The sequence below is a fragment of the Crinia signifera genome, chromosome 8 (genome assembly GCF_055691185.1).
Source record: "Crinia signifera chromosome 8, ASM5569118v1, whole genome shotgun sequence".
Taxonomy (NCBI): domain Eukaryota; kingdom Metazoa; phylum Chordata; class Amphibia; order Anura; family Myobatrachidae; genus Crinia; species Crinia signifera.
In genome coordinates, this window is record NC_139224.1 from 116,543,844 (window position 1) to 116,562,481 (window position 18,638).

The 18,638-nt window shown below is 39.4% G+C and overlaps 1 protein-coding gene across 1 annotated transcript in view; it reads left to right on the top strand.

Annotated features, from left to right (window-relative positions):
- The window catches only part of PTBP2 (polypyrimidine tract binding protein 2), a 39,236-nt gene extending 27,555 nt beyond the window's left edge, over positions 1 to 11,681 (top strand). The window contains exons 8-14 of the mRNA XM_083157058.1: positions 70 to 265; positions 1,923 to 2,062; positions 3,687 to 3,720; positions 4,211 to 4,303; positions 7,126 to 7,342; positions 8,701 to 8,778; positions 9,577 to 11,681. Of these exons, the coding sequence (XP_083013184.1) occupies positions 70 to 265; positions 1,923 to 2,062; positions 3,687 to 3,720; positions 4,211 to 4,303; positions 7,126 to 7,342; positions 8,701 to 8,778; positions 9,577 to 9,706 (888 nt within the window). The 3' untranslated portion in view covers positions 9,707 to 11,681. The remainder of the gene's footprint in view (positions 1 to 69; positions 266 to 1,922; positions 2,063 to 3,686; positions 3,721 to 4,210; positions 4,304 to 7,125; positions 7,343 to 8,700; positions 8,779 to 9,576) is intronic.
- Positions 11,682 to 18,638: the final 6,957 nt, after the last annotated feature.

Here is an 18,638-nt window from a genome sequence, read left to right on the forward strand (position 1 = left end):
GGTGCCATTGCTAATGGTTTTGGTATTTTGAATGAATTTCTTATTTCTTAACTGGTATTTTCATTGCAGGCATTAGATGGTCAAAATATCTATAATGCATGCTGTACCCTTCGGATTGACTTTTCTAAACTGGTGAACTTAAATGTGAAGTACAACAATGATAAAAGTCGGGACTATACACGGCCAGACCTGCCTTCTGGAGATGGGCAGCCTGCATTAGATCCAGCTATTGCTGCAGCATTTGCGAAGGAGACTTCACTCCTAGGTATGGCTATCAGTGCACATTTGGTTTATGATATAAAGAATGTTTTATATATATATAGATCATTCCCGGCATGCTCACCTAATATGGATTCTTCCTCTAAGCTAATGTTTATAATCTCAGTTACATTGTCCCTGTCTGTTGTTCAAGGAGATGCTGTTTTGTATAGCTGTGGTTCTCATCCATACCTAATATGGTATCGTTGTTCTGCTCATATAAATAATAGAATTTATGCAGACTGCCCTGTGCATCTGGAAATACTCACATCTGATATATTGTGACAGCAAAGTTTTAAACCGTGGTTCTTCAACTTGTGATCTTTACATAAATAAAAATTGCCATACATGATTAACGTAGTTCAGTATTTGTTACAATAAAGCATGTGGCATTTAGAACTAATTTCCGTAAAAGCTATTGAAGTTTCAGTTAAGCTATAGGACTGGAAAAGGTTTGCAAGGGATGGCTGTCTAGTTTGTAACCTTGTAAACAATCCAGATATAACTTATTCAGTGTAGATGACCTTTATTTTTTTTGATACATTAATATGTAAAGCCTAATGTATGTTTAAAGTATATTAGTCTGTAGTTCAGTGCCCAAGCACATTCTCCCATTGTTCAAAGCAGACCTTCGTTAAAAATGTACCAATGTTCTCACCTGCTTGTCTTTTAGAATGTGCAGACTACTGGTGTTATTGTCATATAAACACTTTGCAGTGCAAAATACATATAGCCATCCAGTTATGAGATTATATAAAACCTTGAAGAGAAATAAAAAGGGGGGCTACTGGAGGGCATGTAAGGTCAGCCGTATTTTGAAAGAATAGTTATGATATTATATAATTTTATTGAAATGTGGGCTGCATGTAAACTTGATTTTGCTAGCTGTAATAAGACACTCAATGTGCCATATAAGTGTCCCATCATGCCATCTGCAGCAACTAATCCAAATCTAAAAGAACCACATGTTCGGGACGCAGTTTTTTTCCGCTGGACTACATAATTTAAAATGGAGATCTGTCAACTCTAGCATCTTTTAATACTTTATTTTGGTGTTCTCAAGTACAGAAATGGTGTGTCACGAGTGGTGTTGGGTATTTCAGGGCATTTACTGGGGTGTATTAAATGAGGCCGGCAAGGGGGTTTTTATGGCGAGGATGATGGCTTGTTTTCAGCGAGGATCGCCAAAAACATGCCATCTTCGTCGTTTAACGCCCTCATCAGCCGCTCACCCTATTCTAAGTTCCAGGGGAATCCTCGTCATCACAGGATGGCAAGGAGTTCCCCGAACAGCTGCATATAGTCACCAGCCTCACCGTTTTGATTGCCGCACATGCTGTTTCCACCTTTCTCTTTTTTTCTTTTTTTTAGAAACCACTAGGTGGAAATGACGAGTGCAGGGGTCAGTTGAATACTGAGGGCAAGCTATGACGGCGAGCAATAGGGGAACTGTTGTCATAGCTTGCCTGATTTAGCATTGAATATACCCCTATGACTTGCTTCCAGGTTTCCAACTAGGACACTAAGGGGTTCTCAGTTCTCTTACTCCTAATTTGTGCTGTGTGTTAAAATACCAATGCTATTTCTTTTTTCATGTGATCTTGTTAATGGTGAAGAAAAAATAAAAAAAAATTCTTAATGAGTTTATTTTTTGTTTATTGCAGCAGTTCCAGGTGCATTGAGTCCTCTAGGAATACCGAATGCAGCAGCGGCTGCTGCCGCAGCCGCTGCGGGACGTGTTGGGATGCATGGCGTCGCATCGGGTGGCAACACTGTTCTCCTTGTAAGCAACCTGAATGAAGAGGTCAGTGATACAAATTCATATGCAGTAGTTCTATTATTCATAAACACATTTTAGGGTTACTTCTTCCCCACGAACCTTCTTTTTATATTCATAATACCTTTTTTGTGCTTAACCCCTTTTTTTTTTTTTTTTTTTTTTTTACTTGGTTCGATACAAATCATGTATAACTGCTCATGTGGTAAAAGCTGAATGTGCGGAGAGCAAATGCAAACTATAGAATGTAGACACTGGTTTCTTCTACACCAGTGATTACAATAAAATAACTGTACCCTGATATCTGGAGTGAATGGAGTACCATGGCATTAGGTTGTGGCTAGTGCATGCTCTCTTCTGACAAAACAGGAACATTTTTCCAGGAGTAGTTCAGACATTGCACCAAGGTATTAAATTCATTGCATTAAATCCCACTCTATACACATTGTTTTCTGAATGTCTTTGTGTTTTTTGGTTTTTATGCTGTTCCACGTGCTATCATTTGATTCTTCATTACATGCACCATTTTTATTTATTTTTTTAATTTTATTTTATACAAATCTCCAATTTGTATCAACTACTCTAATGCGTTTTTCTTTCAAGGTTCTTCCAAAGATTTTGATGAAGCTCTCTTCCTGTTTTAGTAATCTCTTTATTCTTTGCAGTAACCTGGGCATATTCTCTGATCTTCTCTAATGCTGTATCTTTCTCTCCTTTTTCTGAAACCTGTCTTTCCTCTCCCAATATTGCCATTTTTGCTCTCTTCCTTCATTTCTGTTTGGATGCTGTGTATACTGGTATGAAATGTGGGAAGTTTGATAACCCCAGATTTCTTGGTGGCAGTTTTTTTGTTTTGTTTCATGTATATTGCTATTTTTTAGAGTGAAGGTAGGCAACTTTATGCACTCCTGCCCAAGTTGACTATCTCTATTCTAGAAATTGCTATTCATTTCTGTGTCCCCTATGGTAAGCATTTGGTCAAATGTACTTTAAGACTTATCTCATTGTGCATGTTTAAATGATCAGCCAGCCTTCTACACCAGACTTCCTATGCATTTCAAAGCCAGCTATGCTTTATGCAGTGAAATGTAAAACATTGTTTCTACTGCATGCCTCCCTGTGTTAAACCAAATTAGTATTATGTACTTTGATATGAATGTGATTTCCCATTTTTGTCTTGGATGACTACATTTTAGTTTTTCTTGTACAGTGCATAAGCCAGCCATTTTTTTTCTGACCAAATTCCTGCATATCCTTTGTACTGACCTTTTATTTTATTTTCTCCCCACTTTTTTTTTTATTTTTTTGTTCTACATCATCTCCCAACCCTCTCTTCCCTTTTACATCCTTTACCCTCCCTTTTGTGTTGTGTTCTTTCTGTTACTGATGTTTTCCAAATACTGCTGTACAACCTTTCCCCATTTTCTGTCTGTCTTCACCCTCCCTCAATCCCTGTGTTCATGCTTCTTGGCTTGAACAATGTGTTCCTCGGACCAACTTGCCCTAATTAACTGCCTTGAACCATGATCCATGACCACCTTCACCATTCTACGGGAACCACCCTTCGTTATGGATGATCTGTTCATCTCCGCTCTTCCTCGACTCTTCTCTCTTCTTGTCTTACGCTGCTTGCTCTTCTCTCCTTCTAAAGATGGTTTCGCCCCAAAGTCTGTTTACCCTCTTCGGTATGTTATTGTTAGCACTATACTTTTATTATTAATTTCATTTTAATTTCACCTTAATTTTTTATTATTATTTGTAGATAGCACTTTGGCGTAAATTTGAGTAATTATTTTATCCTTTGCTTTTGTTATTTTCCCTTCTTTTTACTTTATCATTGTTATCTTCTTTATAACTCACAATAGTCACTTTTTTTTTTTTTTTTTTTGCATGTAAATATTTTGCATGGACTTTTTTTTTTTTTTTTTACAGTTTTTATTTTATTTTGTCATTCACATAGCTTTGAGGGTATATCAAATAAATATTTTCTTATCCAAATTCACTGTTCAAGATCTTGATCTGCTTTTCAGTCTTGTAAATGTTAGGATTGGATGAATGGTACTTTTTGTGTCTGGTTGTTTCATTTGATCTTTTCATATCTACTACAGTTCATAAAATAACCTTAATTACTCTTTAAACTCTTTTGCATTATTTTTCTGTGAATCTTACTATAAGGTGTTTATGGAGATGTGCAGCGCGTGAAGATTTTATACAATAAGAAAGACAGTGCTCTTATACAAATGGCTGATGGCAACCAGTCACAACTGGGTAAGAAATGTCTTCATGTATAAAGGACTTAAAACACAACTGTCATAACAGTTTAGTTTTGCAAGAGAACCATTTTAACACATTGTAACACAGTTCCGTACAAACTAGAGATGTGCAGGTTCAGATTTACCCAGCTCTCAAAACAGGATCTTATTGATTATCCAGCTGTCACCTGTTTTGGAGCAAAAAACATGTGACAGCATATAGCCAATAAGATCCCGTTTTGAGATCCAGATACATCTGGACCTTCACATCTCTAGTGCAAACGTGCATGGCACTAAAGAGTCACACTTGTGTACAAAAAATTTCTTCCAATCTCCCTATTTGTGTTTGATCCCTATTTATTGTCTAAAAATGAGTCAAGGACTTAAATGTAAAAAAAATATGTAGTCTTGTATAACCTAAATTAGATTTGAACCGTTTAAAAGAATGAAAGCACCTTCAAAGTAGGATTGCTTTTATTGGTCACATTGATGTAGCATGGCATTGCTTCTGCACTTAAATTTAATAGACACAATAATTTAATTCTATAGGAAAAGAACCATGTGGTGCTTAAATGTACAGGAACCAATGATATTAAATGAAAACTTATTAAAACATAAAAATATGAAATAAAAAAAATACAAGGAAGAACATGCATATAAGACTGGTTAGTAAACCACCCGGGGGTAATTAATTATAATATGCTAGATGCAGTACAGATGGTGTAATGGTTAGCATTACTGCTTCTCAGCACTGAGGTCATGTGTTCAATTCCCACCATGGTGCTAACTGCAAAGTTTGTATATGCTCTCCGTACTTGCGTGGGTTTCCTCTGGGTACTCCGGTTTCCTCCCCCAATCCCCAAAAAATATACTGGTAGGCTAATTAGCTCCCAACAAGTTAACCCTAGAATGTCTGTGTGTGCATGTACATGTGGTAGTTCCTCCCCAGTAAGCTCCATGTGAATGTTCAAATATCTCTGTAAAGCGCTGCAGAATATGTGTGCACTATATAAGAAACTGTTAATAAATAAATAATAGATGCATCTAGCATATTTTAATTAATTACCCCAGGGTGCTCTAACCAGTCTTATATGTATGTTAATTTAAAATCTAGGTCTGTTTTATATGATTTTTTATTTTTTTTATTTTTTTTTTACCTTGTATTTTGTATTTTTTATTTAATAGTTTTGTTTGTTTTAATATGTTTAAATTTATTATCATTGGTTCCTGTACGTTTAAGCGCCACATGGTTCTTTTCCTTTAACATTGTACTTTGGAGGGTGGCATTCCTCCACCGTGGTGGCTGCTGAGACCTACTACACACAATTGCAATGCCTAGTGCCATAGTCTTTAGATCAGGGAATTGCCAACTATTCTGCTCTGGGACCTCAATGGTCAATAATAATAATTACAGGACCCGAGCAAGTTACCGCAGAATGACCGCCACATGTGTATCAGCAGACTGCACTTTCATGGCAGCATTGCGGAGGCACAAAACAGAGGTGTAGTGACTACTGATTTCTCATACAATTACAGAGACCAGTTCCTTTAGGAGTTCCTGCACTGCATGTATTTTTTTTCTTTAATATATTAATGTAAATGTTAAAAGCTTTATACTTACTCTGAAGGCTTGGGGATGTCAGGGATGCAGTGGGTGAGAGGCAGAGGGTGGCCGTCGGATATAAACCCCCACTGCACCCTTGCTGCCAGCCATATTGATGTGTGTATGTAGATGAGGGAGCTAGGATTGCAGCCCGCTGGTGGCGGTGGTAGCTTGTGCTGGGTGGGACAGTAGAGGCAGAGCACTGGGGTGGGGGCAGAGCTGCCTGATGACTCCTATGATCTCTCAGCTAGTTATGCAAATAATCTGTAACACAATTCAACTGATTTTTCTGATACCTTGGATTGCTGATTGAAAGACTAGAGATGTCAATAGCGGCTTTAGTTAATTTCGTCATTTTAATTAGCTAGTATACAACAATTACAGTGGATTAATAGCAACTCCCAAAAACATAGCAATTTGTGTTTTTATTTTTTTATTTCTGTGGTACTTGTATACTATCACGGCTCCCATCGCATGCCATATGTAGTGGCATGTGATGCGATGCGATTTTTCCGGGGTTTTTATGAATTTGTTGTAAAAATCGCATGCCATCGCATCACAAATGCATCCAAATGCATTAAAATTAGTAGCAAACATGTTAAATGCACCCCAAATGTTTTTTTTTTCACACTGTACCACCCCCACTATCAACGCCAACCCGAAGCATGGCGAGCGAGGGGCGGCGGTACGCGTCCTACGACCTTTTCATACCCCCACTATCCACGTCGGCGTGGAGTTAAGAATAGAAAGTGTGGCGAGCCGCCCGAAGCGTGGCGAGGGGACGTGGATACCTGTGAAGCCCGCGAGGGGACGCGGATACCTTTGAAGGTATCCGCGTCCCCTCGCGGGGCTCGCCACGCTTTGGGCTCGGTGGCTCGCTGCGCTCGCCACACTTTCTATTCTCAAATCCACGCCGACGTGGATAGTGGGGGTATGAAAAGGTCGTAGGACGCGTACTGCGGCCCCTCGCTGCGCTCGCCACGCTTCGGGTTGCCGTTCATAGTGGGGGTGGTACAGTAACAAATGCCCTTTGGGGTGCATTTAACATGATTTTAACACATGTCAATGATTTCTGTGAAAAATAGCATTGCATCGCATGCGATGTCATTCGATGCCATGCGATGCGATTTTTTCATATACGATGCCCATCGTGGGAGCCGTGATACTACACAAGTACCATTTCTGCTTTATATCTAATTTAATTTATATCTAATTTATATCTAATTTGTGTATAGCTATGAGCCACCTTAATGGACAGAAGATGTATGGAAAGATTATCAGGGTTACACTGTCCAAACATCAAACCGTACAGCTACCTCGGGAAGGTCTTGACGATCAAGGGTTAACCAAAGATTTTGGCAACTCCCCTCTCCATCGTTTCAAGAAGCCTGGCTCTAAAAACTTTCAGAATATATTCCCACCGTCTGCAACTCTTCACTTGTCCAACATTCCGTGAGTAAAGCACATTTCCATTGTAGCATTCTGCCGCACTGAATAAAACTCCTATATTAGAATGTTTCTCAATATAATTTTTTTTTCTATAATTCTGTATTTGTACACCAGAAAATTCGGTACTTGTTTCCTAGCACGGCCACAACGATTTAGATCGTTGTGGTCGGAAGATAAAAAATCGGAGCGACCGATCCGACCGACCGATTTTTCACCCGATTTTTTTTTTTTTTTCACCCGATTTTTTTCAATTGCCCCCCCAAATGTTACTAAGTGGGCTAGACCCCACGATAGACGTCAACCCAAAGCGTGGCGAGCGCAGCGAGCCCGCGAGGGGCGGCGGTGCGCGTCCTCCGACCTTTTCATTCCCCTACTATCCACGTCGGCGTGGAGTTGAGAATATATAGTGTGGCGAGCGCAGCGAGCCACCGAGCCCGAAGCGTGGCGAGCGCACGCGTATAACTTCACAGGTATACGCGTCCCCTCGCGGGGCTCGCTGCGCTCGCCACGCTTCGGGCTCGCTGCGCTCGCCACACTATATATTCTCAACTCCACGCCGACGTGGATAGTAGGGGAATGAAAAGGTCGGAGGACGCGTACCGCCGCCCCTCGCGGGCTCGCTGCGCTCGCCACGCTTCGGGTTGACGTCTATCGTGGGGTCATGGCGGGCACATAAAAAATGTGAAATGGGTCATATTGGCCCATTTCACCTTTTTTATCATTTTTCCCTATGTGAGATGGACTTAATCAAGTCCATCTAATCTTGTGCCATTATAATGGCACAAGACCGACGCGATCCTCCCGATTTCAATGTTAAAAGATTTTTTAACATTGAAGTCTATGGAAAAATCGGGTGAATCGGTCGGTCGCATCGCGGCCGATTTTAATTGGTCGCGACCGACCGATTGACCCGATTTCTGTCATTCAAAGGGAAAAAATTGAAAAAAATCGGCCACATCGTGAGGATCGTGTCCCTTAATTAAGAGCCACGATTACTCACGATTGTGGCCGTTCTAGGAAACAAGTACCGAAAATTCTAATTTAATTTATTTAGATATAGATAGAGAGGTATAGATAGATATAGAGTCGGCACACCACTCTTCAATGGTTAAAAGTCCCGGGTGCCCTCCGCTTAAGGTATTAGAATATGTAGATGTATTGGCGGCACTCTCAGTATAGATAAACAACAAGACAAAGTGTTCCTTAACGTTTCAATTCATTTTGAAATTTCCTCAGAAGTACTTCTAAGGAAAATTCAAAATGAATTGAAACATAAGGAACACTTTGTCTTGTTGTTTATCTATACTGAGAGTGCCGCCAATACATAGATATATTTTTTCTTTAACATTTTTGTTTTTTAGGCAAACAATAACAGAAGATGACTTGCGAACGTTGTTTACCAACACAGGAGGAACTGTCAAAGCTTTCAAATTCTTTCAGTAAGTTTTTTTCAGTTATGCAATAGTTTGACTTTAAAGGATAAATAAAAAGGAAGCATTTACCATTGTGTGAGAGAAAAAAAAAAAAACAGTTTTATTTGCCTGAAGTCCAAGTGTTTATATGGGCACGATGCGCTTTCAGCCCCTTGTGCTGGTGAGTAGAAATGTGTGAAAAAACAGCCAAACTGCATTTTTCACCTCACGCCCAGCATTTGGGTCATGTTTTCAGCTGGTTTACACTCCAATTTAACACTTATCTGCGTGATCGGGCAGCAAAAAAATCTTAATATTGCTTCTCAAACCTAATGCTGGGTACACGCTTGACGACTCCTGTGTCAGTCTATGTAGTTAACTATATTGGTCGTCTTCTCCCCTCACCCCTAATATGGCAGGGGCTAACGACCCATGGCCACGTGCATCATTAATAATATTGACTGTACACACTGGAGGTTTATTTCTGTGGCAGTCAACGACGTTGACCAAAGATCGTACAGTGCAGGGGTGGGCAATAATCGGCCCTCCAGCTGTTGGTGAACTACGCATCCCAGCATGCCTTGCCTATGTTTTGCTATTTGGCTATGCTGAAGCTGATGCAAGGCATGCTGGGATGTGTCGTTCTTCAACAGCTCATGGGCAACTTATTGCCCACCCCTAGTCTAATGTGTACCCAGCTTTAGAATTTAAAAATGAATAGCTCCCTTTGCATCAGTTAGGCTATTGAAAATTTGCAGGAGCCCTGTAAAGAGCAAATTGTTTTAATTGTTGCTACGGTGTTTGTTTTTCTCCCTCTCTTTTTAGAGACCATAAAATGGCCCTCCTTCAAATGTCTACTGTAGAAGAAGCTATTCAGGCATTGATTGACCTTCACAACTACAACATAGGTGACAATCACCATCTGAGAGTTTCTTTCTCCAAGTCGACAATTTAAAAAAAGAAGAAAAAAGAAAAAAAAAAAAGCAGAGCGTCTGGATTTATTGCATTGTTAAGTGAATTGTCACCGATAGACTGTTCAGAAAAGTAGGGACCAGAATCTGATTTGTTATTCACTCTATCATTTCTTGGTTCATTACGTCAGTTGATTTAAAGTGCAGTTAACATTTAGCTGCATAATTTCCAATATGGCTTGAAAAGCCATTTTTTTAAAAGTCTTCATTTAACTTTTTATTTAATTTTTTTGGTTTAAAGTTGTGGACATGTGCCTTAAAAAAAAAAAAAAAAAGTTGTTTTTCCCCTAAGTGTTACTGTTTTACAACACAGGTGAATAAACATGGGCACATTGTTACATGTGAGTAGCTAAATTTTGCACCAGGAGATGTGTAAAAAGGTTAAGCTTTGGTTCCTCCTGCTCAAAACTTGAGTCATAGTTTTGGCCATTTTTCTGTACGTGGGAGCAGATTATATTTTGTCTTCTTTTGGATTTTTTTTTTCCTCATTCAGAATATTCTTTTATTTGAAAGAAAAATTTTTATGTCAGCATTTGCCTTGTAAATTAGACATGATCTATTTTTTGATCTCTGTGTTAGTACCAAATTGCAGAATTGTTGTATGTTTTTTTTCTAGAAGGTAAGGAAGGAGATCCCTTAGATGTCTTGGCCACATTATAGAATACGTGTTAGAATCTTAACCTTTTTGTACATACTCTCGTGAAACGTATCATTTAAATGTTGGCACTAAAGTAATGTCTTGTTTGTGGCTGAATATTTTCTGTAGTTTTTGAAGTTGACATGACTGACGTGCATTTAACTATATATTGCCATCTCCTGTTTGTAATTCTACTTGGATTATGGTTGTGGATTTCTGAGCATGTGCAGACTGGTCAAGCAATTTCAGAAACTTGTGCATGTATTTTACAATGTCAGGGAGAGCCTTTGACGAAAAGAGGAATAGTGGCAGTTTTTTTTTAAAACTGACAACCAGGTGGGACCAAAGTTAATGTGCCTTTAGTCTTAATTTTCCTTGCATTGTAATATTCTGTTGTAATAAAAAAAAAAAAAATCTTCAAAAATATTTTGTATTTAGAAACAGACCTGACTTCCAGACATGGCTGCGAATCTACTAGTTGTAGTCGAGAAAGCTGCTGATATAGAGCATAAGCAGTTGGCTTGAGATTTTGTTTAAGACCAGTACATTATTTTTTTTTAAATAATACAAAAAATAATGTATTTGTCTAAAATCCATAGATTCTGTTTATGTAGGGAAATGGTCATGTATATTTTCTATCAGTTCAGTTTTTACATCTTTTAGAAATGTAAAATTTCAGTCCAGTTTGATTGCGGCACAATTAAAATTTAATTTTCTAACAAAGTCGGGAGGTTTGATGGTTGTTCTTGATTTCACCTTGTGTATTCTGCTTACCTCTGTAGCATGCTCAATAAACACTTCTATAGCTCTGTATTCTCTCTTCTGTCTCTCTCTCTGCTGCCTTTTCTTTCCTAAGCTCTGTTTCTCTCCACTGTGCTTCTAAATTCACATTTCTCTACCAGGGTGGGAAACCCAATTGACACATGGCGTGTATTGCCAGAAAGGCCACAACTTATTTGTGAAGGCGTTAACCCAGCAGCCCAAGCTAAACCTTTCCCACCCTGTTGAAACCTACAGCTTTTACAAACATCACCTATTTATAACTGCCTGTTTTTGTTTTTTCTTCTTCTGCTGTAGTTTGTGGACTATGTTCTAGGTATGTCATTCTCTCACTTTGCAGCTTTATTTTCTTTTTATCTTTATCTTCTGTTACTATTCCAAAATATAGGTTTTTCCTACATATCTTAATGGGATATGGTCATTACATCGACCCTGTTAAGGTAGACAGGCCTTAGGTCGAACACTGAAGGGCGACAGGCCTTAGGTCAACACCAGAAATAGGTTGACATGTTGACACAAATTTAGGTCGACATAAGTTTTAATTTTTTTTTTTTCAAGCCGACAGGCGGTATTTCATTCCCTACCATCCACTAGAGCATTGAGGGAGAATAGAATAGTGTACCGAGCACAGCGAGGCACCCTCCCCCAAGCATGGCGAGTGCAGCGGTACACATTGACAAGGTGACTGTCGACATTCAGGACAAAGAAAGTGAAAAACTCATGTCGACCTTGCCATTCTACCTAATGGTTTTGTTGACCTTCCAACCATGTAGACCTATTTCAGGTGTCGAACTAAGGCCCGGTCTACCCAATGCATGTCGACCTAAATTGGATTGGCCCAATGACCCATAATAAATACTTCAGTGCACAGATTTAACTTGGACATATTTAAAAGACACTTTATATTATAAACTTTTAAAGAGGCCTAAAAAATGACCACAGTGCTGTAAAGGGAGCAGAAGTAGTTCATTGTATATAAGTGCATTGGATGAGATAACCTTTATATTTTTACATATTATTCAATTAATCTAATGTAGATACTTTTTTCATTGGTTCTGGCTGCGGGGTTTAATAGGGCCTCCAGTTCTGTATTCAGTATTGTCCTTTTAAACCCCACAGGTTGAACATTTGTAGATGGTATCTTCTATATGTACAATACTAAAATCATTCTAGGCTCATAGCTACAGTCCCCCATTTATTAAAAAATAAATGTCATTATTTAAACATACTACTTATATTATCATAGTTTCAGCTAAGAAGCAGAAATCAGTCTGGTTTGTGTGACTGTCAAAAGGAGGGCTCTGTAAATTTGCATTACGTTACCAACAGAATTAAGATTATATCATTTCTTAGTTTTTCATTAGAATTTGGTAAAATCAGTAAGTCAACAATAAATATTCCAATTTAGAATTAGTAAATTCTAAATCCATTTTTTAGCAAGTAGTAACTTTTGTTAGGTATTTTGTCACTTTTTAAATGAATATAGAAATGCAGGGAAAAAAATAATTGCATAAAACACCAATACGTTTCAGTGACATTAGAATGATTTTTTGACCTTCCCAAAGCAGTGTATTCAAAGTTAAAAATAACTATTGGTATGTAAATATCGATGCAGACTTTGCTTAGTAAAACTGTCACCACTGACATTTTCTAACTATATGAAGGTTCTGTGAGATACAACTACAAGTATACATTGTCTTCCCTTCTCTGCATTATTTGCTTCAATTGCCTCTATTTTTCTATCTCCCATCTATATTGCTGCTTCTTTAACTTTCCCTTTTGCAAACATCTCTGTTGTTTTGTCATACTGTTTTACTCTGGTCTTTAAAAAATAATCGGGTGTTTAAAAATGAAAGAAGCTTTACAATTTCTGGTGTGTGTGTGTGTGTGTGCGCGTGTTTGCATTGGTTGATGTGGAAATGTTAACATTTATTTGGGGAAAATACTTGGGCACCAGAAGTTCCCAAAAGCTTTAGAAAATTTGGTACTTTGAAGGAGAAAAAAAACATAATTTTTTTTTATTTTTTTAAACTGGTAAAATACAAGGACATATTTTTAATGCATTTAATGAACTTAATGACCCCATTACATACAGTACAAAGCTTTTAAACAACAGCACCACGATACCTATCAAACATACTATTACTATGACTGGAATCTAAAATCAGGAATAAGTGATGCAAAAATGAATACAATTTTCTTAAATGTCCCAAACTCCCATCTGTATCAGGAATACGTTACTTGATATTTAATTTATATATACAAACCACATGGATATAACGGCACAATCCTCAAATTACTCAGAACACCCACATGGTATTACAGATCACTGGTCCAATTTATAAGCTTATGATGAACTCTTTTAAGATGAGTCCTTCAACAAATAATACTAGAATAGAATTCATTACTGCAAATACATATTTTAGAAGTATGAAGTGATCTCTCAACAATGTTGGCAGTATTAATTCTCATACACACTGAGTCCAAGACGACGCTGATATTGGTGGCTGCGGGGTACCTGCATTGGCAAGTGAATACACAATTGACGATACTGGTGGTGTGGTGGGGGGTGATACCCGTGCTTCGGCTGCTGTGTGGCCATCAACAAAGAACTCCTTTGCCTGGATATGTTCACACAAGGGAAGGTGGTCGTTAACTTGCGGGAGTACATCATTATATTTAATGTACACACAAGGTGACATGGTTCACATTATCGCTCAAAGCGGTTTAGGCGATATTGTGAACCTTATTTCCTAGTATGGGGCTTTAGGATTTGAGGACAGCACATAGGTATTGATGAAACCAGATTCTCCAGAAGAATGCCCTTGAGATCTTGTGACACAAATTTTCTACTGGGTTAACAGGATTGTCCAGGCTAATTCATGAATACAATGCATTGTGAAGCATTGCTTTATGCCTTTTGGTCTGACAAAGGTGATGAGCCATATTGAATTCTGAAGTCTTTGTAAGGACACATTTATTTTTCTAGGGAAGTGTTCTTGTTACAAGTGTTGTAATATATAGTACTTTTTAAAAACTATGCTGCAACATTCGGAACGATTTCACTGATTTAATCTACCCTACATGACCAAAAATGTATATATGGAACCCTCTTCATCTGCTATCTGCCCTTGTCAGGCACAAACAAAAAGGTACTTAAAATATAAAGCCAAAGTGGTCTCTAGCACAACATTAGCCGTAGAATGAGTCATGAGCGGTTCAGCTCAATAACTTTCACTGTGATACTGTCATAGGATGCCTCAATGCAAGCTAGTTGGTTAGGCAAATTAAAACTTACCCTATAAATGCTGTTTATTGTGAAATAGGTCTATAAACCGCTCCTATTGAAAGGTATAAACTACACAAGCTCACAGAACCTGTACTGCATAGTGCTATAGTGCATAATTATTCCCCTAAAATGTAGCACTTGCTGTAGAGTTCCAAACTTCATCTGGAAGCATCCACACAAGATGGTTTGTTAAGTACTTACAGGGTGCTTGGAAGAACATACCTATGTAAGACTTGGTTGTTGCTGAAATGGGCAAATATTAATTATTGGGATGTCTATATAATTTGGCTGTGTGTAGTGTACACACAAGTGGTTTGATGTGGTTGCAATTGAATGATGACTGTAGACTGCACATGCGTGGCATACACATGCAAAGGTACCTTTTTGATGGCACTCAAAATGCAGATACAATTACAGCTGGAAGAGGACCTTTGGGGGTGTGTGCATAACCGCAGGTGTGTCATAACTGGTTTGAGGGCATGTCTCATTCTATGCGGCCATCGAGAGATTTTGTTCATCGCAGGTAGGCAATGTAACAAAGCAATGAGGAAGGCAAGTATGTTGCATAGGGAGAGAAATTGGCAGTAGAAAATAAAGAAGTAATAATGCCACTGTATAAATCATTGGTACGGCCTCATCTGGAATATTGTGTTCAGTTCTGGAGGCCATATCTCCAGAAGGATATAAATACATTAGAGACTGTACAAAGAGCGCAACTAAAATGGTGCATGGCCTACAATTCAAAACTTACCCAGAAAGACTACAATTTTAATATGTATAGCTTAGAGCAGAGAAGGGCCTTCCCCTTCTCTGCTCTAAGCTATACATATTAAAATTTATTGACATTTATCGAAACTTTCAAATAAATGAAGGGTTTTAACAAGGTTCAGGAGGGAGACCTTCACAGCAAAAGGAGCAACAGAACACGAAGACATGCACTGAAACTAGAGGGAGGAAGATTCAGGGGAAATTTGAGGAAGAATTACTTCACAGAAAGAGTAGTAGATAAGTGGAATAGCCTCCCATCAGAGGTGGTAGAGTCAAATACAGTAGACCAATTTAAACATGCTTGGAATAGACATATTGATATCCTTACAAAGAAATAAGGATTAAATATGGTTTGAGGTAACATTTTTAAAAAGGGGCAGACTAGATGCATACCTCCCAACATGGCCCTCTCCAGGAGGGACACAATGCTCTGTTTCTGGACTTTCCTCTTAATTTATGATTACTATCACCTGTGTTGAAACACCTTTCTTGTGCGTTGGCCTGTTCAACACAGATGATGGCAATCATACATTAAGAGGAAAGTCCAGAAACAGAGCATTCTGTCCCTCCTGGAGAGGGTCATGTTGGGAGGTATGTAGACGGGCTATGTGGTTCTTATCTGGTGTCAAATTCTATATTTCTATGAGTGTGCAGTTGCTGAGCATGTTGCAATGGCTTCGGTGGGCAGCTGCTACAATTGCAGTGCCTTCCATTTCCAAGGAAATGCAAGTGATTTCTGGTGCCTCGGCATTGTGACTGCAGCTGAATCTGGACCAAAACCGATGTTACAGAATTTGTATGTTTTAAAAACTTAACTTGCAGTTGGTTTATTGTTAGCCTGCTGTACTCCAGTCTGAGGAGTCCATTTCTGAAAAGCTTAGGACCCACTTACATACGGATACGGATGAAATTTGATGCAGTCATGCATAAATATTAGGATCTTCAAGGGATCCATTCGTTTATTTCATTCAATAAGAAGGTTGCATACCGGGAGTGAAGATTTTCACTACCCACTTACATACGCAAATTTGCCCCTGAGGAAGTCGTATCGACGAAACGCGTTGGGTATTTGTTTCCTTGCTTTAACGAACCATACTGCATACAGATGAAAAGTGTTTTACTGATTTTAAATTTGTATTAAATTGTAAACTAAATATTTGTCTGGAATTTCCATTGTGTGGATATATTCTGGTGGTGGAATTTCATTATAGGGGCGCACTCGGTTTCTTTTTCCATTTTCTCTCTCACTTCCCCAACTAACAGGGGGGACAAATAGAGTTGCTGCCCCCACTGAATTTATACAGCGCATTGAAAGGGTACCCCTCTTGTTATATATATATGTGTATGTATATATATATATACACACACACACATACATATATATATATATATATATATATATTCCATTGACAAAAAACCTTACGGTTTCACATGTCCCATTAAGGCTTCATACACATGATCTGGCATTTCTGAAACCTCTTGTAACTCTTCCATTCAAACGCCAAAAAGCAATGAAATTCCGATCATTAAGGCTGACGCCTTAATGGACGTGTTCCTTGCGCAATACAGATATGGTACGCCATCACAGCCTGTGGGTTTAGTGCAGATTCAGCACTCTCACAGAGTGAGATTGCTGTCACTCACACAATGGTGGAGCTGCTAATTCACAGATTTGTGTGCTCATTGGAATACACACATGCAGTCTATGCAACTGAAGGTCTGAGCAGTAAACAGAGCCGAGAGGATGGGGTAAAAGTGGTGTTGATTGGGGTAGGAGACAGTGTGGTGCGGATGGTGAGCAATAAAAATGCGTAGATGGTAGGAAGGCTAAGCAGCACTGATGGGGGACTAACAAAGCAGATGGGTGGAAAAGAGTGGCACAGATTGGGGAAGGTAAGACAGAGTGATGCGATTGGGTGGGAAACAGAGGAGCAGTTGGAGGAAAGACAGCACTGAAGGGGGAGGGGGTTCAGAGCAAAAGGGATAAAGGGAAAACAGAGCAGCACAGATGGAGGGAAACTGTGTCATGGATGAAGCGGGCAGAGCAGCATGGATGGAGGGGGAGACAGAGTATCACTAATAGAGGGGAAGCCAGTAGCACAGATAGAAGAAAACAGTGGCATCTGTGTGGAAAGACAGGGCAGCACAGATGGGGAAAGACACATTGGTGCAGATTTATTTATTTATTAACAGTTTCTTATATAGCGCATACATATTACGCAGCGCTTATGAGGCAATACACACAGCAGTAGGTATCGGGGAAGACAGAACAGCATGAAGGCGTATAGGAGAAGAAAGTGTAGATGCATAGTAGTTGGGAGTATTATAGTTTTTGCAATTATGAAAGATGTTTTTGGTAACTGCATGTGAATACTAAATTAAATGGATATATGTAGTGGGTGTGAAAGATGTTGGACCCTCAGTGGGATAGTTCTAGTAATAGTGTTTATTCTAGCACCCGCTATCTTTTAAAACCTATGCAGTTCCTCTACCCTGTCTGGGGTGTTGCTGTCTGCTGTAGTGTTTCTAGCAAAGGTCTGGTTTGCAGTGCTGATATACAGACCACACTGTGCTAGAAGCACTACAGCAGACAGCTACACCCCAGGCAGGGAAGAGGAACTGCATGGGTTTTCAAAGATGGCGGGTGCTAGAATGAACACCATAGTAACTCGGAGGTACAGTATAGACAGTTTTAGATGATTGCGGGTAATAACAGTATTAGGATGAGTGCGCCACATAACTGATCAGACCTTCAGTTGCATAGACTGCATGTGTGTATTCCAATGAGCACACAAATATGTGAATTAGCAGCTCCACCATTGTGTGAGTGACAGCAATCTCACTCTGTGAGAGTGCTGAATCTGCACTTACCCACAGGCTGTGATGGCGTACCATATCTGTATTGCGCAAGGAACACGTCCATTAAGGCGTCAGCCTTAATGATCGGAATTTCATTGCTTTTTGGCGTTTGAATGGAAGAGTTACAAGAGGTTTCAGAAATGCCAGATCATGTGTATGAAGCCTAATGCTGGGTACACACCAGGACGACTAGGGCCCGATCTGCACAATCTAGATCCGATTCCGATCAATTGGATGCAGATTGTGTGCTGATTGGGCCCTTTTCTGAGCTGGTGTGGAGCGATTCCGATCCGATGCGCGGTCCCGCGGGTCGGTCGGTCGTTATTGAGATCCTACCTGCTGCAGGTAGGATCTCAATGACGACCATACAACCGGGTGCGGGTCGCCATCGGATCGGACCCGCTCACGGTGCACATCGTGAGCGGGTCGTGCCCTCCCGCGTCATCGTGAGCGGGTCGGACGAGACACTGACGACCCGCTCACGATGTGCATCGTGAGCAGGTCGTCCTGGTGTGTACCCTACATTAATGGGACATGTGAAACCGTAAGGTTTTTTGTCAATGGAATTTCATAGCTTTTTTTC